Source organism: Loxodonta africana, chromosome 7 (genome assembly GCF_030014295.1).
Source record: "Loxodonta africana isolate mLoxAfr1 chromosome 7, mLoxAfr1.hap2, whole genome shotgun sequence".
NCBI lineage: Eukaryota > Metazoa > Chordata > Mammalia > Proboscidea > Elephantidae > Loxodonta > Loxodonta africana.
This window is the reverse complement of record NC_087348.1, coordinates 82,575,104-82,594,122: the sequence shown is the minus strand read 5'-3', so window position 1 is coordinate 82,594,122 and position 19,019 is coordinate 82,575,104. Positions and strand designations below refer to the sequence as shown.

General features: G+C 37.3%; 1 protein-coding gene across 1 annotated transcript; it reads left to right on the top strand.

The window, feature by feature from the left end:
- Window positions 1-1,314: 1,314 nt before the first annotated feature.
- LOC100659293 (olfactory receptor 51Q1-like) lies at window positions 1,315-2,529 on the top strand. The gene has a single exon (XM_003421502.3). It carries the CDS (start codon window positions 1,578-1,580, stop codon window positions 2,523-2,525), a length of 948 nt encoding a protein of 315 aa, XP_003421550.2. The 5' UTR covers window positions 1,315-1,577; the 3' UTR covers window positions 2,526-2,529.
- Window positions 2,530-19,019: the final 16,490 nt, after the last annotated feature.

The window sequence follows — 19,019 nt, the reverse complement described above, 5'->3', positions numbered from 1 at the left end:
TGAAGAAGGCACCAGACACAAGAAACCACAGATCAGATTCCTCTGTGAATGATAAGAGAAAAAAAAGAGGGATGATAACTGTTGTTAGAGGATGAAGAGAATTAACACAGGTAACATACTTAGAATGGTGCCTAAACATAGAAAGTACTCAGTAAATGTGATTGTCCTCACTTGGGCTGCTGTAATAGCCTTCTGACTGGTCCACTTCCTCCTTCTCTCACCCTTCTCCTGTGCACCTACCCTTTGCCTCCAGTTTTGTTTTAATATTGTAGAAATATAATCCATGGATGACATTAACTAATGAAAATAAAAAGTGGTATGTTATAGTGGAAAAAAAGATTAACCTTGAGGAATAGCTACATTAAAAAAAAAAAAATTTTTTTTTTTTTTTTAGTGTATGATAAAAGAGAGAGGCAATAGTGAAAGAGATAAAAATGAATTTGAACAATCAAAACAGGTGAGAGTGTTGTTATAAAAGTTAAAGAAGAATTCAGAAGGAGATATTGGATATAAACATCTCAAAAAGGATGAAAACTCAATATTAGCCATTACTTTTAGTTAGGAGTTCTTTTTAAGTCTTTGTGAGAACAGTATTGGTAGGGTGATTTGGTTGAAAGGCAGATTTCAGATTGCTAAGAACTGAATGACAGTAGGAAAATAGAAGCAGAAAAAATTTAAAAGTTTCCCGTGAAATAATCTGTATTGAGTCTTGAAGGGGAGAACAGTTGTGTGGAAGCAACCTCTGATAAGATAGATTTAGGAAGGCCAACAATGGTGTTCTTGAACCTGTCCTTAGTTACCCCCCAAAATTCTGAATGTTTGTTGGCTAGAGTTTAGATCAAATGGGCAACAGATAGAGTTATAGAACAAGAAGACTATTTCTAATGTTCCTGGTTCTCCTTGAGCAAAGACACTGAGCCTGGAGCCTCATTCATCTATTATGCCCCAGATAACTAACACTACTCAAGACCCCTTCTACTTCATCCTAATGGGCATCCCTGGATTTGATGCCTCTCACATCTGGATCTTCATCCCCTTCTGCTGTTTCTACACCATCTCCATCATGGGCAACACCACCATCCTTTCCTCTGTGATGCTAAGGAGAATATACACTAATATTAGTCTTTGTATTTGGTTACTAGAAAGTTATTTGAAATATTAATGAGAGCACTTCTAGTTAGCAAATGCGTATGTCTAAATATATACGTATATAGGGTCGCTATTTTTTTATGAGTCAGAATCGACTCAACGGCACTGGGTTTGGATTTTGGTTTTGGTATAGACATATACACAGGAGCAGGTGAGAGACGTAATACGAGAGGATTGCAGGAAGCATAAATTAAATTGGCAGACATGAAAGATTTAAAAAAAAAAAGCTCACTTTAAATAGAAATTTATGCAGAAGAACCCGCAGTTGATAGTGTTCTAGCTAATTATGTGGCTCAGTAGTATTAGACAAAGCAATCCCAGATACATCTTTGAGTCTTGAATTGAATAGATAACGACTCTATTACAGTAGCACACTGATGAGATTCTTATTGTAGGAAACAGAGGTTCTGGCTCTTCATTCATCAGTCATGTCCAAGGCGAATAACACAACTCAAGGCCCCTTCTACTTCATTCTCATGGGTATCCCTGGATTTGAGGCCTTCCACATCTGGATCTCCATCCCCTTCTGCTGCTTCTACAGCATCTCCATCATGGGCAACACCACCATCCTTGCCGTCATCCGCACAGAGCCATCTCTCCACCAGCCCATGTACCTATTTCTCTCCATGCTGGCCCTGACTGACCTGGGTCTCACCCTCACCACCCTGCCCACAGTCATGCAGCTCCTCTGGTTCAACATTCAGAAGATCACTTTTGAAGGCTGTTTTGCTCAGTTCTTTTTCCTCCACGGGTTCTCCATCATGGAATCCTCTGTCCTGCTGGCTATGTCCTTTGACCGCTATGTGGCCATCTGTCGCCCCCTCCATTATGCCTCCATCTTTACCAGTAAAGTTATTGGCAGAATTGGAGTGGCCATCATTTGCCGTTGTGTCATGGCTGTTCTTCCCCCACTTTTCCTACTCAAGCGCCTGCCCTTCTGCCACTCTCACCTTCTCTCTCACTCCTACTGCCTCCACCAGGATATGATTCGGCTGGTCTGGGCTGACATCAGGGTCAACAGCTGGTTTGCACTTGTGGTGGTGTTGCTCATTATTGCAGTTGACCCACTGCTCATTGTGCTCTCCTATGCACTCATCCTAAAAAGTATCTTGGGCACAGCCACCTGGACTGAGCGAGTTCAGGCCCTCAATAACTGTCTGTCCCACTTTCTGGCTGTTTTGGTTCTTTACGTCCCTATGGTGAGTGTGTCTATGACTCACCGCTTTGCCAAGCATGCCTCTCCCCTTGTCCACGTGGTCCTGGCCAATATCTACGTGCTGATACCTCCTGTGATGAACCCCATCATATACAGTGTAAAGACTAAGCAGATCCGACAGGGAATCTTTCTCCTCCTTTTTCAGAGAAAAATGCACTAATGATTTAGATTTAGGTTTACAGGAATCCTTTTGCTAGAGTCACATGAAGTCAAGAGCAGAGACCACTATAAATAGAATAGATGGCGAAGAAATGTTGTTGGTGGTTGCTATCTAGGCTGTGACTCATGGCAACCTTATGTATAACAGAACAAAATGTTACAGGTCTTGCGCTATCATTGTGATTAGTGGTATATTTGAGTCCATTGTTTTGGCTATGTGCAACCCATCTCATTGAGGGTTTCCCTTGTTTTTGCTGACCCTCTATTTTACCAAGAATAGAGTCTATACAAGAAATTTTCAATGTAAATAAAGGGACATGATAATTCCTTGACTAGAAGTTAAAAGACATACTTTTTTTTTTTTTTACCCCAACATTGCTCTAAACCAGCCATGTGACTTTGGGGAAAAAAATTAAAAATATAATTCAAAATTTAATCTCTATTACATCTTTTTAATGGTGGCGGTGTTATTATTAACTGTGTGCTAAACTATAAGATTTTCCATTATAAATGCAAAATTCTGGTAAAGGAATGAAAGTGCTTTTAAAGCTGAAATATGTTTATACCCTTAAAAATAATTGGTAAAGTCAATATCACCTTCTAATTAAATACAGGTGCTCAGGTAACATCAATCAAATAATGAAAAAGAACCTTGATAAACGAGGTCAAATTAAAGAAAGAAAGACAATCTTGGATATGGGTGCTACATGGAAATGAAAAATGAGCACTAAATATCAAACTAAAGTGGAAATAGCTTGGGGATTTCAGAACCAGTAGAAGTGATTTTCAAGGCAGAGTTCAGTTAAACTAATTGATGGGATCAGGTTTTCAGAGAAATGGAAATGACTGCAGAGAGAAGGTAATAGACGTTAGAAGGAGCTATAAGACAAACACTTCCAAAAGATAAGCATAAAGACAGCTTCGATGTTAAGGGTGTGATGCATAGAAACAACTGTGAATTGTTTAAATAGACTTGTTTTCTAAGCTTGGTCAAGCTGTGCTGTTCTTTTGTTGGGTACCTTTAATTTGTCATCATGAGTTGTTAATAAATGAGCTGAGAAATTTATTTAACTTTTTGGAGGTGCAGCTTCTTCATATGTAAAATCTGTATAATTACACTTCCATGATCTATTTTAACTAAATTAAAAAAAAAATTAAAGCACAGGTAAATTGTGTTTAATAAAAAAAAAAAAATTAATAACAGTTAAATTGCCTTAAATTTTGAACAATTATTCTGGCAAAGAAATATGAAGTCAAGAAGATATATATATATATATATAAAATGTGTGTATATATGTATATATATATGTGTATATCCCCAAACCAAACCCATTGCTGTCAAGTCGATTTTGACTCATTGCTGCCCTACAGGACGGAGTAGAACTGCCCCTTAGAGTTTCCAAGGAGTGGCTGGTAGATATGAACTGCGGAGCCTTTGGTTAGCAGCCAAGCTTTTGACCACACATACATACACATACATATATGTATACATATCTATACATACACATATGTGTACGTATGTAAACACACACACACACCTATGCCCACTAACCCCCCTGAGATATTTCCTACCAAAGTCCCAACTTTCACTGAGACATCAAAAACAAGAATACAGATAGTGTTCTCAATAACAGATAAAATTCAGGAACAGAGAGGATTAAGACTTAGAAATGCATATGGATTAAGAATACCTTTATAAAACTCTTAATTTTTTAAGAAAGTGTAATAAATTGTTAAATAAATGTCCTATCACAGACTGAGATGTATCTCAAAAAATATTCCTATGTTCAACAGATTTTCTCCAACAGCATCAGGGCCCCAATTTTAGTACCACATTGAAGTGTGAAGCCAGGGAGTTGAGTCAGGTCTCAAAGTGTAACCCATTTAGTTGTGATGCACGGCAGTTAAACAAGATCTAGCCCCTTGTCCATCTCTCCCAAGGTTGTGAAATGAGATCCAGTGTCTCACCCTTAATTATTTTTAAGATGAAGTTATTAGAAAAGATGTATTTTACTTACTATACAATTTTGTTCTATAAATCAAAAAGCAGTTACACTAAAGTAACAATAAAAGTCTGCTGCTGAGTAAAATCTGCTTTTGTCATTTAAGGAAGAGCATTCAAATATAATTATGTTTCCCATGTCCTCACTTCCCCTTTTTCTAAAAAAGAGGTAATATTAATATTATTATCACTTAAAAAAAAAAAACTCCCATACAACATGGGATTTCTTTTTTTTTTTTTTTTTTTGGCTCCTCAATACATAAATGCTGTTATTTATTTATTTGTTTATTATTATTTATTAAAATTAATGGGGTAGTTAAGCAGCCTTTGATAACTGGGACTTTCAGAGTTAGAGAAGTTAATCCTGATAACAGTCCCAGGGGATAGAAATATAATATCTATTTTGAAAATTAGGATTTCTAGGACCAGAGATACTAAATTAACTTGTCATTGCTACATGGTTACCAAGCAACACAATTTTCAGTAATCTGCTTGGCCTCTTGTTTTAGCCCTCTTCTTTCTCTCTCTGCGTCTCCTTGACTCCCATCACTTCAATTACCTGATTGTTATTGCCGTTGGTGACCTTTTTTATCACAGAATGAAATGTTGCCAAGTCCTGTGCCATCTTCATGATAATTACTATGTTTGAGTCCATTGTAGTGGCTTGTGTCAGTTCATCTCATTGAGGGTTTCCTTCTTTTTAACTGACCTTCTACTTTACCAAGTGTGATGTCCTTTTCTAGCAATTGGTCTTTCCCAAAGACATGTCCAAAGTAATAGAGCTAAAGTCTTGCTAACCTCCCTCCTAAGGAGCATTTTGGTTGTATTTATCTAAGACTGATTTGTTTGTTCTTTTGACAGTCTACGGTATAGCTGATATTCTTTGTCTGTAGCACATTTTGAACACATAAGTTTGTCTCCTGTCTTCTTTTTCACTACCCACCTTTTGTACACACATAAGGAACGGAAAAGATTATGGCTTGGGTCAGACATACCTTAGTTATCAAAGTGACATTTTTGTATTTTAAAACTTTAAAGAGGTCTTTTGCCACACATTTGGCCAATGTAAGAAAATAAAATTACCAATTACCTTATCTTTGTCTATAAATCCCAAATCTGTGCCCATAGCCTAAAATTCTTTTTTAGCTTCAAGAATTATACATCCAATTTTTGTCTCTATTAGGATGGCACATCATTATCTCAAACCCATATATTTAAAACTATACTTCTGCACCTCATGCACAGACATGACTTATCCATCAGTGGAATCTTGTGTGTTGTTATCATGCTGAACAGGGTTCAGTAGAGCTTTCAAACGAAGATGGATTAGGAAAAAAGACCTGGCAATCTACTTCCAAAATTCAGCAAGTGAAAACCCTATGGATCATAACTGCTCTGTTCAAAACCTACCATGGGGTGGCACAGGACTGGGCAGCATTTTGGCCAGCCTTGCAGAAGGTTGCCATGAGTCAGGGGACAACTTGACAGCAGGTAAAAACCATAAGAACATAAAAAATTAAGACGCAGTTTGTAATTTATAGGGTAATCACTAAAAGAATGGTAAAATAATTGTCTCTAAAACATTTAAAAAAACCCAGTGCCATCGAGTCAATTCCGACTCATAGCGACATTAAAACAGTAAACATAGCGACATTAAAACATTAATGGATTAAAAATAAAACAATTATAAAGGAACTTCCCATTCAAGGAGATTCTGGATAACAGAAAGCATGACTGGACAGTAAGAACAATGACATCACCCTCCTACCCAAACACCTCATGGAATTTGTTTCCTTGGTTTGGAGGTTTAGGGTCATGGTTTCACAGAACATTCTACGTAATTGGCCTAAAAACTTATTTAGTGCTTCCGTTCTACCTCCTAGTTCATTGCATAGTATCTGTAGTCTTAAAAGCTTGCAGGCGGCCATCCAAGGCACAGCAATTGGTGTCTATTTACCTGGAGCAACAGAGGAAGAAGGATACTCAGGAACAAGAGGAGAATATGGAATGTGTGGGCTAATTGCCTCTGAACAACTGCCATGTTTGCCATGAAAACTGAATGGTATTCGGTTACCATTACTGAACATGTTGATCAAGGATTCTATAAAGGAATCCTTATCAAAAGGGTGAAAATGCAGAATTTCAAATTCTCATGGACTCCAGGCTTCCTTGAGCCATGGTGAACCCCTGAAACTGTTACCTTAAGATAATCTTTAAAGCTTAAACCAAAAATATACCTTGGATTCTTCTTAAAACTAAACAATAGTTTAGCTTAACTAGTAAAAAAAAAAAAAAAAGTCTGCCTTGAGCATTAAGCTATTTTAAGAACTATCTATATGGGATCAAGCTGACAACAGCAACTTGAAAAACTAGATAGGAACCTTAGTGGGTACTGAGTTTATGTTAATGGGGGAGGAACAACTCAGAAAAGGAGGGTGAGAGTAACTGCACAACTTGAAGAATGTAATCAGAGTCACTGAATTGTAGATATAGAAACTAGTGACTTGGTATATGTTTTGCAGTGTACATTCTCAAAAACAACAATAAAACAAATATACAAAAAAAAAATTTTTAAAGATGTCCATGTACTAATTCCAGGACCTGTGAATACTATAATTTACATGACAGATTTACAAGAATATTTATCTTTAAGTAGCATAAAGTAAAGAGCTGAGACTACTACCATCAAAATTGTAAATAAATGGGGAAGGAATGTTGTTTGTTGTTAATTGCCACCGAGTTGGCTCCACTCGTGGTGAACTTATGCGTAACAGAACAAAGTGTGACATTGTCTTGTGCCAGCTTCAGAATCATTGGTTTATTTGAGTCCATTGTTGCAGTTATTATGTCAATTCATCTCATTGAGGGTTTCACTCAGTTTTGCTGACCATCTGCTTTACCAAGAATACGAAATGTGTATTAATCTTTCAATGTAAAGAAACACGTTTATTCTTTGACTAGAGACATGGTAGGTTTTTTTTTTTTTTTTTTTTAATTCAACTTTGCTCCTAATTAGTCATATCACTTCGGGGAAAAAAAATAATTAAAAATACAAGCCATATTCTACCTTTGTCACGGTGGTTTTGTTATTAAGCATGTGATGAGGTATAAGGTTTGTGTTGTAAACTCAAATGCTGGTGTGATGGTTAATGCCAAGTGTCAACTAGGCTAGGCCACAATTCTCAATAGTTTGGCAGACACTATGTAATCATCTTCCATTCTGTAATCAGTTTTGAGCTGCCAATCATTTGAAAGGGGAGTTTCCTTGGAGGTGGGGTCTGCCTTCAGTATATAAATGGATGCTCTGGTAACGCTTGCTTCCTCCTGATGCTGCACTCTTCTCATTGTGTGACCTCTGGTTCTTGGGACATGAGAAGCCTTCAGCCTACTGCCTGCTGTGCCAATTTTGAATTTATCAGCCCCTGGAACCACATGAGCTGCCTGTCGCCTGAACCGTGGATTTGGGACTTGCCAAACCCCAGAATTGTGTAAGCTATTTCCTTAAAGGAAATGCCTCTGTGTATATTTATACAAACAATTCACTGGTTTTGATCCTCTAGAGAACCCAGATTAAGATAGCTGGTAAATGAATAAAAATGCTTATTGGATCTGGAATGTTTATGCCCTCATAAACAATGTCAATGTCGGCTTTTACACACAGGTGCACATGTAATCTCAGTCTGCAGTAACGAAAGAAAACCTTCATACAGTGGAGTCCAAATGAAAGAAAAAAAGAAAGAAGTTGTAGATATTGGTGCTACATGAAAATGGAAAATGAACACTATATATCAAAATCCAAGGTGCAAGGAGACTGAAGATTTTTACAACTGTTGAACTAATTCTCAAGGGAGAGTTCAGTTAAACTCAATGATAGAATCAGAAATTTAAAGAGATGAAAACTATCACTGAAAGAAGATGGTAGATGCTGGTAGGAGCTAAAGACAGACACATCTAGAAGAAAAGTATAAAAAGAGCTTGGATATCAGGAGTTTGAAAATATAGAAATAACCACAAATTGTTTAAATTAGACTTGTTTTCTAAGTGGCTCAATGTGTGCTGTTATTATGTCGAGCACCTTTGATTTTTCATCACGTCTCATTAAGGAATGACCTAAGAAAGTTGTACCTTCATATGTAATATGTGCATAATTATACCTCAGTACAATGGTTTTAATGAATTTTATAAAATACATGCAAATAGTCTTAGATTTGCAGCAATCACTTTGGTAAAAGAATATGGAGCCAAGGGGAGACGCCACCCTCATCAAACCTGTGAATGGTATCCGTGGTGGTACGTAATGGTGCTGTGATAAGAGATTTTCAATACAAGTAAAAAAAAAAAAAAAAAAAAAAAACACTGTTCAGAGTACAGATTTCTCTTAAATAAATGTCATTTTCTGCCCTTTATTAATTCCATTCTGTGATATTGTCAATTGTCATCTACATGTTTGTGTATATATCTCTATGTGTGTGTGTGTGTTGTTGTTAGGTGCCATCGAGCCAGCTCTGACTAATGGTGACCCTAGCTACAACAGAACGAAACACTGCCCAGTCTTGCACCATCCTTACACTGGTTGCTATATTTGAGGCCATTGTTGTAGTCATTGTGTCACTCCATCTCGTTGAGGGTCTTCCTCTTTTTCACTGACCCTCTACTTTACCAAGCATGATGTCCTGCTCCAGGGAAGGTCCCTCCTTATAACACGTGCAAAGTCAGTGAGACTCACCTCTAAGGAGCATTCTGACTTCTTCCGAGACAGGTTTGTTCATTATTCTGGCAGTCCATGGTATGTTTAGTATTCTTCATCAACATCACAATTCAAAAGAGTCAATTCTTCGGTCTTCGTTATTCACTGTCCAGCTTGCAAATGCATATGAGGTGACTGAAAATACCATGATTTTCTTCAGGAACACCTTAGCCTTCAAAGTGGCATCTCTGCCTTTTAACACTTTAAACAGATCTTTTGCAGCATAGCTGCCCAATGCAATGCGTCATTTGATTTCTTGACTGCTGCTCCGGTGGGGCTTGATTATAAATCCAAGTAAAATGAAATCCTTTACAAATTCAGTCTTTTCCCTGTTTATCATGACGTTGCTGATTGGTCCAGTTGTCAGGATTTTGTTTTCTTTATGTTGAAGTGTAATCCATCCTTAAGGCTGTGATCTTTGATCTTCATCAGTAAGTACTTCAAGACCTCTTCACTTTCAGCAAGCGAGTGTGTCATTTACGTCCACATTCTTCTTCATATAGTCTAGCTCCTTGGATTATTTGCTCAGCATACAGGCTGAATAAGTATGGTGAAAGGACACAACCCTGATACACACCTTTCCTGATTTGAAACCACACGTTATCCCCGTGTTCTGTTCGAATGATTGCCTCTTGGTCTACGTACAGGTTGGGCACGAGCACAATTAAGTGTTCTGGAATTTCCATTTTCATGATGTTATCCATAATTTTTTATGATCCATAGAGTAAATGCCTTTGCATAGTCAATAAAACACAGGTAAACTTCTTTCTCCTATTCTTTGCTTTCAGCCAAGACCCATCTGACATCAGCAATAATATCTCTCGTTCCATGCCCTCTTTGGAATTCCGCTTGAACTTCTGGCAGTTCCTTGTTGACATACGGCTGAAATTGCTTTTGAATGATCTTCAGCAGAATTTTACATGTATATGATATTAATGATATTGTTCAATGATTTTCAATTATTTTGGATCACCTTTCTTTGGAATGAGAACAAATATGGATATCTTCCAGCCAGTTGGACAGGTAGTTGTCTTCCAAATTTCTTGGCATAGATGAGTGAGCGCTTCCAGTGTTTTATCTGTTTGTTGAAACACCTCAACTGGTATTCTGCCAATTCCTGAAGTCTTGGTTTTCACCAATGCCTTCAGTGCAGCTTGGACTTATTCCTTCAATACCATCTGTTTAGATCTTATGCTATGTCCTGAAATGGTTGAATGTTGACCAATTAATTTTGGTACAGTTACTCTCTATATTCTTTCCACCTCCTTTTAATGCTTCCTGCATCATTCAATATTTTGCCCATAGAATCCTTCTGTATTACAAATGGAGGCTTGAATTTTTTCTTCAGTTCTTTCAGCTTGAGAAATTTTGAGTGTGTTATTCTCTTCTGGTTTTCTAATGTCTCTGCACATTCCATTATAATACTTTACTTGTCTTCCCAAGCTATGCTTTGAAATTTTCTGTTCAGCTCTTTTATTTCATCATTTCTTCCATTCACTTTAGCTCCTCTATGTTCAAGAACAAGTTTCAGAGTTTCTTCTGACATGCATTTTGGACTTATTCCTCTGTGTTCATGGGTTTTCTCCGTTGTTTGAGAACAATATATACAATCTTGCTTTTTGTGTCTGAGTAGTGAGAGTTGGGAAATGTAGATATACATATATACATACATGGAAACCCTGGTGGCATAGTTGTTAAGTGCTAAGGCTGCTAACCAAAGGGTCAACAGTTCAAATCCACCAGGCACTCCTTAGAAATTCTATGGGATCGTTCTACTCTGTCCTATAGGGTCGCTATGAGTTGGAATCAACTCGACGGCAATGGGTTATATATATACATGTATATATGTATTTGTGTATAATTGGAAATATCCCAAGTAGGTTGGGAATGCCCAGGTAGGTACCTGGGAATGCCCTTACCAACATACTTCCAACCGACTTGGGATAATTCCCTTTACACACAAATATATATACATATAATATATATATATATATGTATTCCATTTTTGTTTTATTCCTGGGAATGCTCTCACTAGCCCACTTGGGATATTTCCTGTTCATATGTCCTGGTGGCACAGTGGTTTTAAGCTTGGCTGCTAACCAAAAGGTAGGCAGTTAAAATCCACCAGCCACTCCTTGGAAACCCTATGGAGGAATTCTGCTCTGTTTTATAGGGTCCCGATGAATCTGAATCAAGTTGATGGCAATGGGTTTATATATATATATATTTATATATATATACATACATATTTATGTATACATTTTTTTTATATGTGTGTGTAATGCAATATATCTGAACCTAAGCTTCCCAACTCTTATTTCTTGCACACAAAAAACAAGATTATATAAAGTGTTCTCAACAACGAGGATTAAGTCCTGGAAATGTGGATCGATAAAGGAGCCCTCTAGAAAAGTCTTATTTTTTTTAACAGTCTATAATAAATTCTTAAATGTCCCATCACAGGTTGAGATGTATCTCAAAAAAGTATTCCTATGTTCGGTGGATTTTCTCCAGCAGCATAAGGACCTCAACTACAGTACCAGGGAGTTGAATCTGGTCTCCAAGTGTAATCCATTTAAGTCGGATGTACCACACAGCAGTCAGACAAGGTCTGGTTCCTAGTCCACATCTCCCAAGGTGATGAGATTAGATCAATGCTTCATCCTTAACTACTTATTTTTAAGGCTAAGTTATTAGAAAAGATGTATTTTAATTACTATACAATTCATTTCGATTTATAAATCAAAGACCAGTTACACTAAAGTAACAACAAAAATCCGTGCTGAGTAAAACCTGCTTTTGTCACTTAAGTAAGAACATTCAAAACACGTTCTCATGTCCTCACTTTTCCTTTTTCTGAAAGGAGATAATCATAACACTGTTATTATGATTTAAAAAAATTCCATACAATATGGGATTCTGAATACATAAATGTTGTTATTATTTATATTGAATTATTTTTTCGGATGGGTAAGTAAACAGTCACTGATAACTGGGTTATTCCAAGTTTGAAAAGTTAATCCTTATAGCTGCTCCCAAGGAATAGAAACATAATATTTATTTTGAAAATTAGGATTTTTAGGCTCAGAGAGGTTATGTGAACTCATTATTACGAGATAATCAAGCAATGTGGGGCCCGGGTGGCACAGTGGTTAAGCTTTTGTCTGCTAACCAAAAGGGTGGCAGTTCAGATCCATCAGCCACTTCTTGGAAATCTTAAGGGGCAGTTCTACTCTATCCTACAGGGTCACTATGAGTTGGAATAGCAACAGTTTTAGGTTTTGGGTCATTAAGTGACATAATTTTCAGGAATCTACCTAAACCCAACCAAACCCACTGCTGTGGAGTTGATTCCAACTCATAGAAACCCTGTAGGACAGAGTAGAACAGCCCTATAGGGTTTCCAAGGCAATAAATCTTTGAAGAAGCAGGCTGTCCTGTCTTTCTCCTGTGGAGTGGCTGGTCAGTTTGAACCACCACCTTTTGGTTAGCAGCCAAGCGATTTAACCACTGTGCAACACACGAGCTCCTGGAATCTACCCAGGTCCCCTTCTCTCTAAGCTCCCTTGTCTCTTAAAGTTCAATTATCTTATATGTCTCTGCAACTCACAAAAATGTACTCAGAGTTTATCGTTCTCTTCTGGTCTCCAGAATTATGTACCCAATTTTCATCTCTGCTAGAATGGCTTACCATCATCTCTAATTCAATTTGTCTGAAACTATACCTATTACCTACTACTCTCTGTACTGTTAACTGCCCTCCTCCCATGCACACATTTACTTTTCTGGCAGTATTGCCTCAGTAAGCTGTTCCCATATGCTCTCAAATTAGAAACCTCGAATTCTGTCTATCAGTGTATCCCCAGAGACAAGTAGAGATTCTGGTTTGTACTACATATCTAATGAATATGTATTGATTAAATGAATAAACTTGTGGCCTTGCCTTTCTCAGTCATGACACCTTCCCATTCAAACAGTCAACAAAGTCATGTTTATTCTCTCACCTAAATCAATTTTGAAACTTTTTATTTTCTCCCTTTTCACTGCCTCAATTCCTGTCCAAAGAACAATCATCTGTGGCCTGAAATATTTCAGTATCTTAACAGTGCATTTACCCTTACCTCCTTCCCAATATATTGTTGTTGTTTTTTTTTTTTATATAATTTTTATTGTGCTTTAAGTGAAAGTTTACAAATCAGGTCAGTCTCTCACACAAATACCTATATACACCTTGCTGCATACTCCCAATTGCTCTCCCTCTAATAAGACAGCCCTCACACTCCCTCCACTCTCTCTTTTCGTGTCCATTTTGCCAGCTTCTAACTTCCTCAAGCCTCTCATCTCCCCTCCAAGGCGGAGATGCCAACCTAATCTCAAGTGTCCACCTGATCCAAGAAGCTCACTTGTCACCAGCATCCCTCTCCATCCCATTGTCCAGTCCAATCCCTGTCTGAAGAGTTGACTTCGGGAATGGTTCCTGTCTTGGGCTAACAGAAGGTCTGGGGGCCATGACCACCACGGTCCTTCTAGTCTCAGTCAGGCCATTAAGTCTGTTCTTTTTATGAGAATTTGGGGTCTGCATCCCATTGCTCTCCTGCTCCCTCAGGGGTTCTCTGTTGTGTTCCCTGTCAGGGCAGTCATCGGTTGTAACTGGGTACCATCTAGCTCTTCTGGTCTCATGCTGATGTAGTCTCTGGTTTATGTGGCTTTTCTATCTCCTGGGCTAGTAATTACCTTGAGTCCTTGGTGTTCTTCATTCTCCTTTGATCCAGGTGGATTGAGACTCATTGATGCATCTTAGATGGCCGCTTGCTAGGGTTAAAGACCCCAGACCCCTCCTTCCAAGGTGGGGTACAGAATGTATTCTTAATAGATTTGATTATCCCAATTGACTTATATGTCCCCTGAAACCATGGTCCTCAAACCCCTGCCCCTGCTACGCTGGCCTTTGAAGCATTCATTTTATTCCAGAGACTTCTTTGCTTTTAGTTTAGTCCAGTTGTGCTGACCTCGCCTGTACTGTGTGTTAGCTTTCCTGTCATCTAATGTAGTTCTTATCTGCTATCTAATTAGTGAGCACCCCTCCCCACTCCACCTCCCTCCCCCCTCTCCTAGCCATCAAAGGATATTTCTTCTCTGTTTGAACTACTTCTCGAGTTCTTATAATAGTGGTCATATACAATATTTGTCTTTTTGCAACTGACTAATTTCACTCAGCATAATGCCTTCCAGGTTCCTCCATGTTATGAAATGTTTCACAGATTCCTCACTATTCTTTATCAATACATAGTATTCCTTTGTGTGAATATACCATAATTTATTTATCCATTCATCCATTGATGAGCACCTTGGTTGCTTTCATCTTTTTGTTATTGTAAACAGTGCTGCAATAAACATGGGTGTGCATGTATCTGTTTGTGTAAAGGCTCTTATTTCTCTAGGATATATTCCAAGAAGTAGGATTGCTGGATAGTATGGTAGTTCTATTTCTAACTTTTTAAGGAAGTGCCAAATCGATTTCCAAAGTGGTTGTACCATTTGACATTCCCACCAGCATTGTAGAAGTGTTCCAGTCTCTCCACAGCCTCTCGAACATTTATTATTTTGTGTTTTTTGGATTACTGTCAGGTTTGTTGGAGTGAGATGAAATCTCATTGTTGTTTTGATCTGCATTTCTCTAATGGCTAATGATGGTGAACATTTCCTCATACATCTGTTAGCTACCTGAATGTCTTCTTTAGTGAAGTGTCTATTCATATTTTTGCCCATTTTTTAATTGGGTTGTTTGTCTTTTTGCAGTTGAGTTTTTCCAGTATCATGTAGATTTTAGAGACCGGGCGCTGATCAGAAATGTTATAGCTAAAAACTTTTTCCCAGTCTGTAGGCAGTCTTTTTACTCTTTTGGTGAAGTCTTTGGATGAGCATAGGTGTTTGATTTTTAGGAGCTCCCAGTTATCTAGTTTTTCTTCTACATTCTTTATGATGTTTTCTATACTGTTTATGCCATGTGTTAGGGCTCCTAACATTGTCCCTATTTTTTCTTCCATGATCTTTATCATTTTAGATTTTATATTTAGGTCTTTGATCCATTTTGAGCTCATTTTTGTGCATGGAGTGAGGTATGGGTCTTCTTTCATTTTTTTGCAGAGGGATATCCGGTTATGCCAGCACTGATGGTTGAAAAGACTGACTTTTCCCCAATTAACTTATTTGGGGCCTTTGTCAAATATCAACTGCTCATATGTGGATGGATTTATGTCTGGATTCTCAATTGTGTTCCATTGGTCTAGGTATCTGTTGTTGTGCCACTACCAGGCTGTTTTAACTACTATGGTGGTATACTAGGTGCTAAAATCAGGTGGAGTAAGGCCTCCCACTTTGTTCTACTTTTTCAGTAATGCTTTACGTATGCGGGGACTTTTTCCCTTCCATATGAAGTTGGTGATTTGTTTCTCCATCTCATTAAAGAAAATCGTTGGAATTTGGATTGGACTTGCATTAAATGTATACATCGCTTTTGGTAGAAAGACATTTTGATAATGTTGTCTTCCTATCCATGAGCAAGGTATGTTTTTCCACTTATGTAGGTCTCTTTTGGTTTCTTGCAGACGTGTTTTGTAGTTTTCTTTGTATAAGCCTTTTTTCGTCTCTGATAGGATTTATTCCTAAGTCTTTTACCCTCTTGGGGGCTACTGTAAATGGTTTTGATTTGGTGATTTCCTCTTTGATGTTCTTTCTGTTGGTGTAGAGGAATCCAATAGATTTTTTTATGGTTATCGTGTATCCCAATACTCTGCTGAACTCTTCTATTAGTTTCAGTAGTTTTTTTTTTTTTTTTTTTTTTTTGAGGATTCCTTAGGGTTTTCTTTGTATAAGATCATGTCGTCTGCAAATAGAGATAATTTTACTTCTTCCTTGACAATCTAAAAAAAAAATCTAGATGCCCTTTATTTCTTCATCTAATCTAATTGCTCTGGCTAGGACCTCCAGCCCAATGTTGAATAAGAATGGTGATAAAGGGAATCCTTGTCTGGTTTCCACTCTCAAGGGAAATGCTTTCAGGCTCTCTCCATTTAGAATGATGTTGGCTGTTGTCTTTGTATAAATGCCCTTTATTATGCTGAGGAATTTTCCTTCTATTCCTATTTGCTGAGAGTTTTTATCATGAATGGGTGTTGAACATTGTCAAATGCCTTTTCTGCACAAATTGATAAAATATGTGATTCTTGTTTTTTGTTTTATTTGTGTGATGGATTCAATAAATTGTTTTTCTAATGTTGGACGATCCCTGCATGAATGAATGTATGAATCCCACTTGGTCATGGTGAATTATTTTTTGGATATATTGTTGAATTCTATTGCTGGAATTTTGTTGAGGGTTTTTGCACCTAAGTTCATGAGGGATATATGTCCTGTAATTTTCTTTCTTTGTGGTGTCTTTACCTGGTTTGGTATCAGAGTTATGCTGGCTTCATAGAATTAGTTTGGGAGTATTCCGTCCTTTTCTATGCTCTGAGATACCTTTAGCAGTAGTTGTGTTAACTCTTCTCTGAAAGTTTGATAGAACTCTGCAGTGAAGCCATCCAGACTGGGGCTTTTTGTTGTTGTTGTTGTTGGGAGTTTTTTGATTACCTTTTAAATCTCTTCTTTTGTTCTAGGTCCATTTTGTTGTTCTACCTATGTCCTGTTAGGTTAGGTAGGTAGTGTGTTTCTAGGAATTCATCCATTTCTTCTAGGTTTTCAAATTTTCTAAAGTACAATTTTTCATAGTAATCTGATATGATTCTTTTAATTTCAGTTGGGTCTGCCGTAATACTGCCCATCTCATTTCTTACTCGGGTTATTTGCTTCTTCTCCTGTTTTTCTTTTGTCAGACTGGCCAATGGTTTATGAATTTTGTTGATTCTTTTAAAGAATCAGCTTTTGGTCTCGTTAATTCTTTCAATTGTTTTTCAGTTTTCTAATTCATTTGGTTCTGCTCTAATTTTTATTGTTTTCTTCTAGTGCCTGAGGGTTTCTTTTGTTGCTCTCCTTCTATTTGTTCAAGTGTAGGGAAAATTCTTTGATTTTGGCCCTTTCTTCATTTTTTTTTCTGTGTGTATTTACTGTTATAAATTGGTCTCTGAGCCCTGCTTTTGCTGTGTCCCAAAGGTTCTGATAGGAAGTGTTTTCACTCTCATCGGATTCTATGAATTTCTTTTTTCCATCCTTAATGTCTTCTATAATCCAGTCTTTTTTGAGCAGGATATTGTTCAGTTTCCAAGTGTTTGATTTTTTGCCTGCTTTTCCTGTTATTGATTTCCACTTTTATGGCCTTATGGTCAGAGAAGATGCTTTGTAATATTCCAATGTTTTGGATTCTGCTAAAGCTTGCTTTATGACCTAATATGTGATCTATTCTAGTGAATGTTCCATGTGCACTAGAAAAGAAAGTATACTTAGTTGCTGTTAGGTGGAGTGTTCTGTATATGTCTATGAGGTCAAGTTGGTTGACTGTGGCATTTAGATCTTCCATGTCTTTGTTGAGCTTCTTTCTGGATGTCCTGTCCTTCAACCAAAGTGGTGTTTTGAAGTCTCCTACTGTAATTGTGGAGCTGTCTATCTCACTTTTCAGCTCTGATAGAGTTTGTTTTATGTTTCTTGCAGCCCTGTCATTAGGTGCATCAAAATTTAATATAGTTATGTCTTCTTGGTGTATTGCCCCTTTAATCATTATATAGTGTCCTTCCTTATCCTTTACGTTGGATTTAACTTTAAAGTCTATTTTGTCAGAAATTAATACTGCCACTCCTGCTCTTTTTAGATTGTTGTTTGCTTGATATAGATCTTTTCCATCCTTTGAGTTTAGGTATTTTTGTGTCTCTAAGTCTAAGGTGTGTCTCTTGTAGGCAGCATATAGACAGATCGTGTTTTTTAATCCACTCTGCCACTCTAGGTCTCTTTATTGGTGTATTTAGTCCATTTATATTCAGCTTAATTATGGATAGGTATGAATTTATTTTTTTTTACGCATTTAGTGCTACCATTTTGATGTCTTTTTTGTGTGTTTTTGACAGTTTCTTTTTCCCACTTAATTTTATGTGTGGAGTAGATAATCTTTATATATTGTTCTTTCCTCATATTCATTATTGTTGATTTTGTTTCTGCTGAGTCTCTATTTTTTTCTTGCATTTTATTTTGATGAGTAGAGTAGTATGTCTCCTTTGTGGTTATCTTTTTATTTACCCCTATTTTTCTAAATTTAAATCTAATTTTCTTTCTTCGTGTCGCCATTTCTTCCTCTCCATATGGGAGATCTATGTTCACATTTCTTAGTCCCTCTTTATTGTTTTAACGTCGTCTTCCTTTACGTAATACCATTGCTGTTACCGTTTTCAGCTTTTTTCTTTGAAACTTGCTTCATTTTTTTTTTTTTTTTTTTTTTTTGATTTCCCTGTCTGGTTTGACTTCTAATTGCCCTGCCCAGTCTCCTAGTCTTGGGTTGATACTTGATGTTATTGGTTTTCTAACCAAAGAATTCCTTTTAGTATTTCTTTTTGGGGGCGGGGGGAGTAATTTTTTTTTTAATAATTTATATTTTGCTTTAAGTGAAAGTTTACAAATCAAGTCAGTCTCTCACACAAAAACCCATATACACCTTGCTACACATTCTCTATTACTCCCCCCAATGAGACAGCCCGCAGACTCCCTCCACTCTCTCTTTCTGTGTCCTTTTTACCAGCTTCTAACCCCCTCTACCCTCTCAT

What these genes read in the sequence shown, in the direction of transcription:
- LOC100659293 (XM_003421502.3), top strand. Translation starts at nt 1,578, where the DNA reads ATGTCCAAGGCGAATAACACAACTCAAGGCCCCTTCTACTTCATTCTC.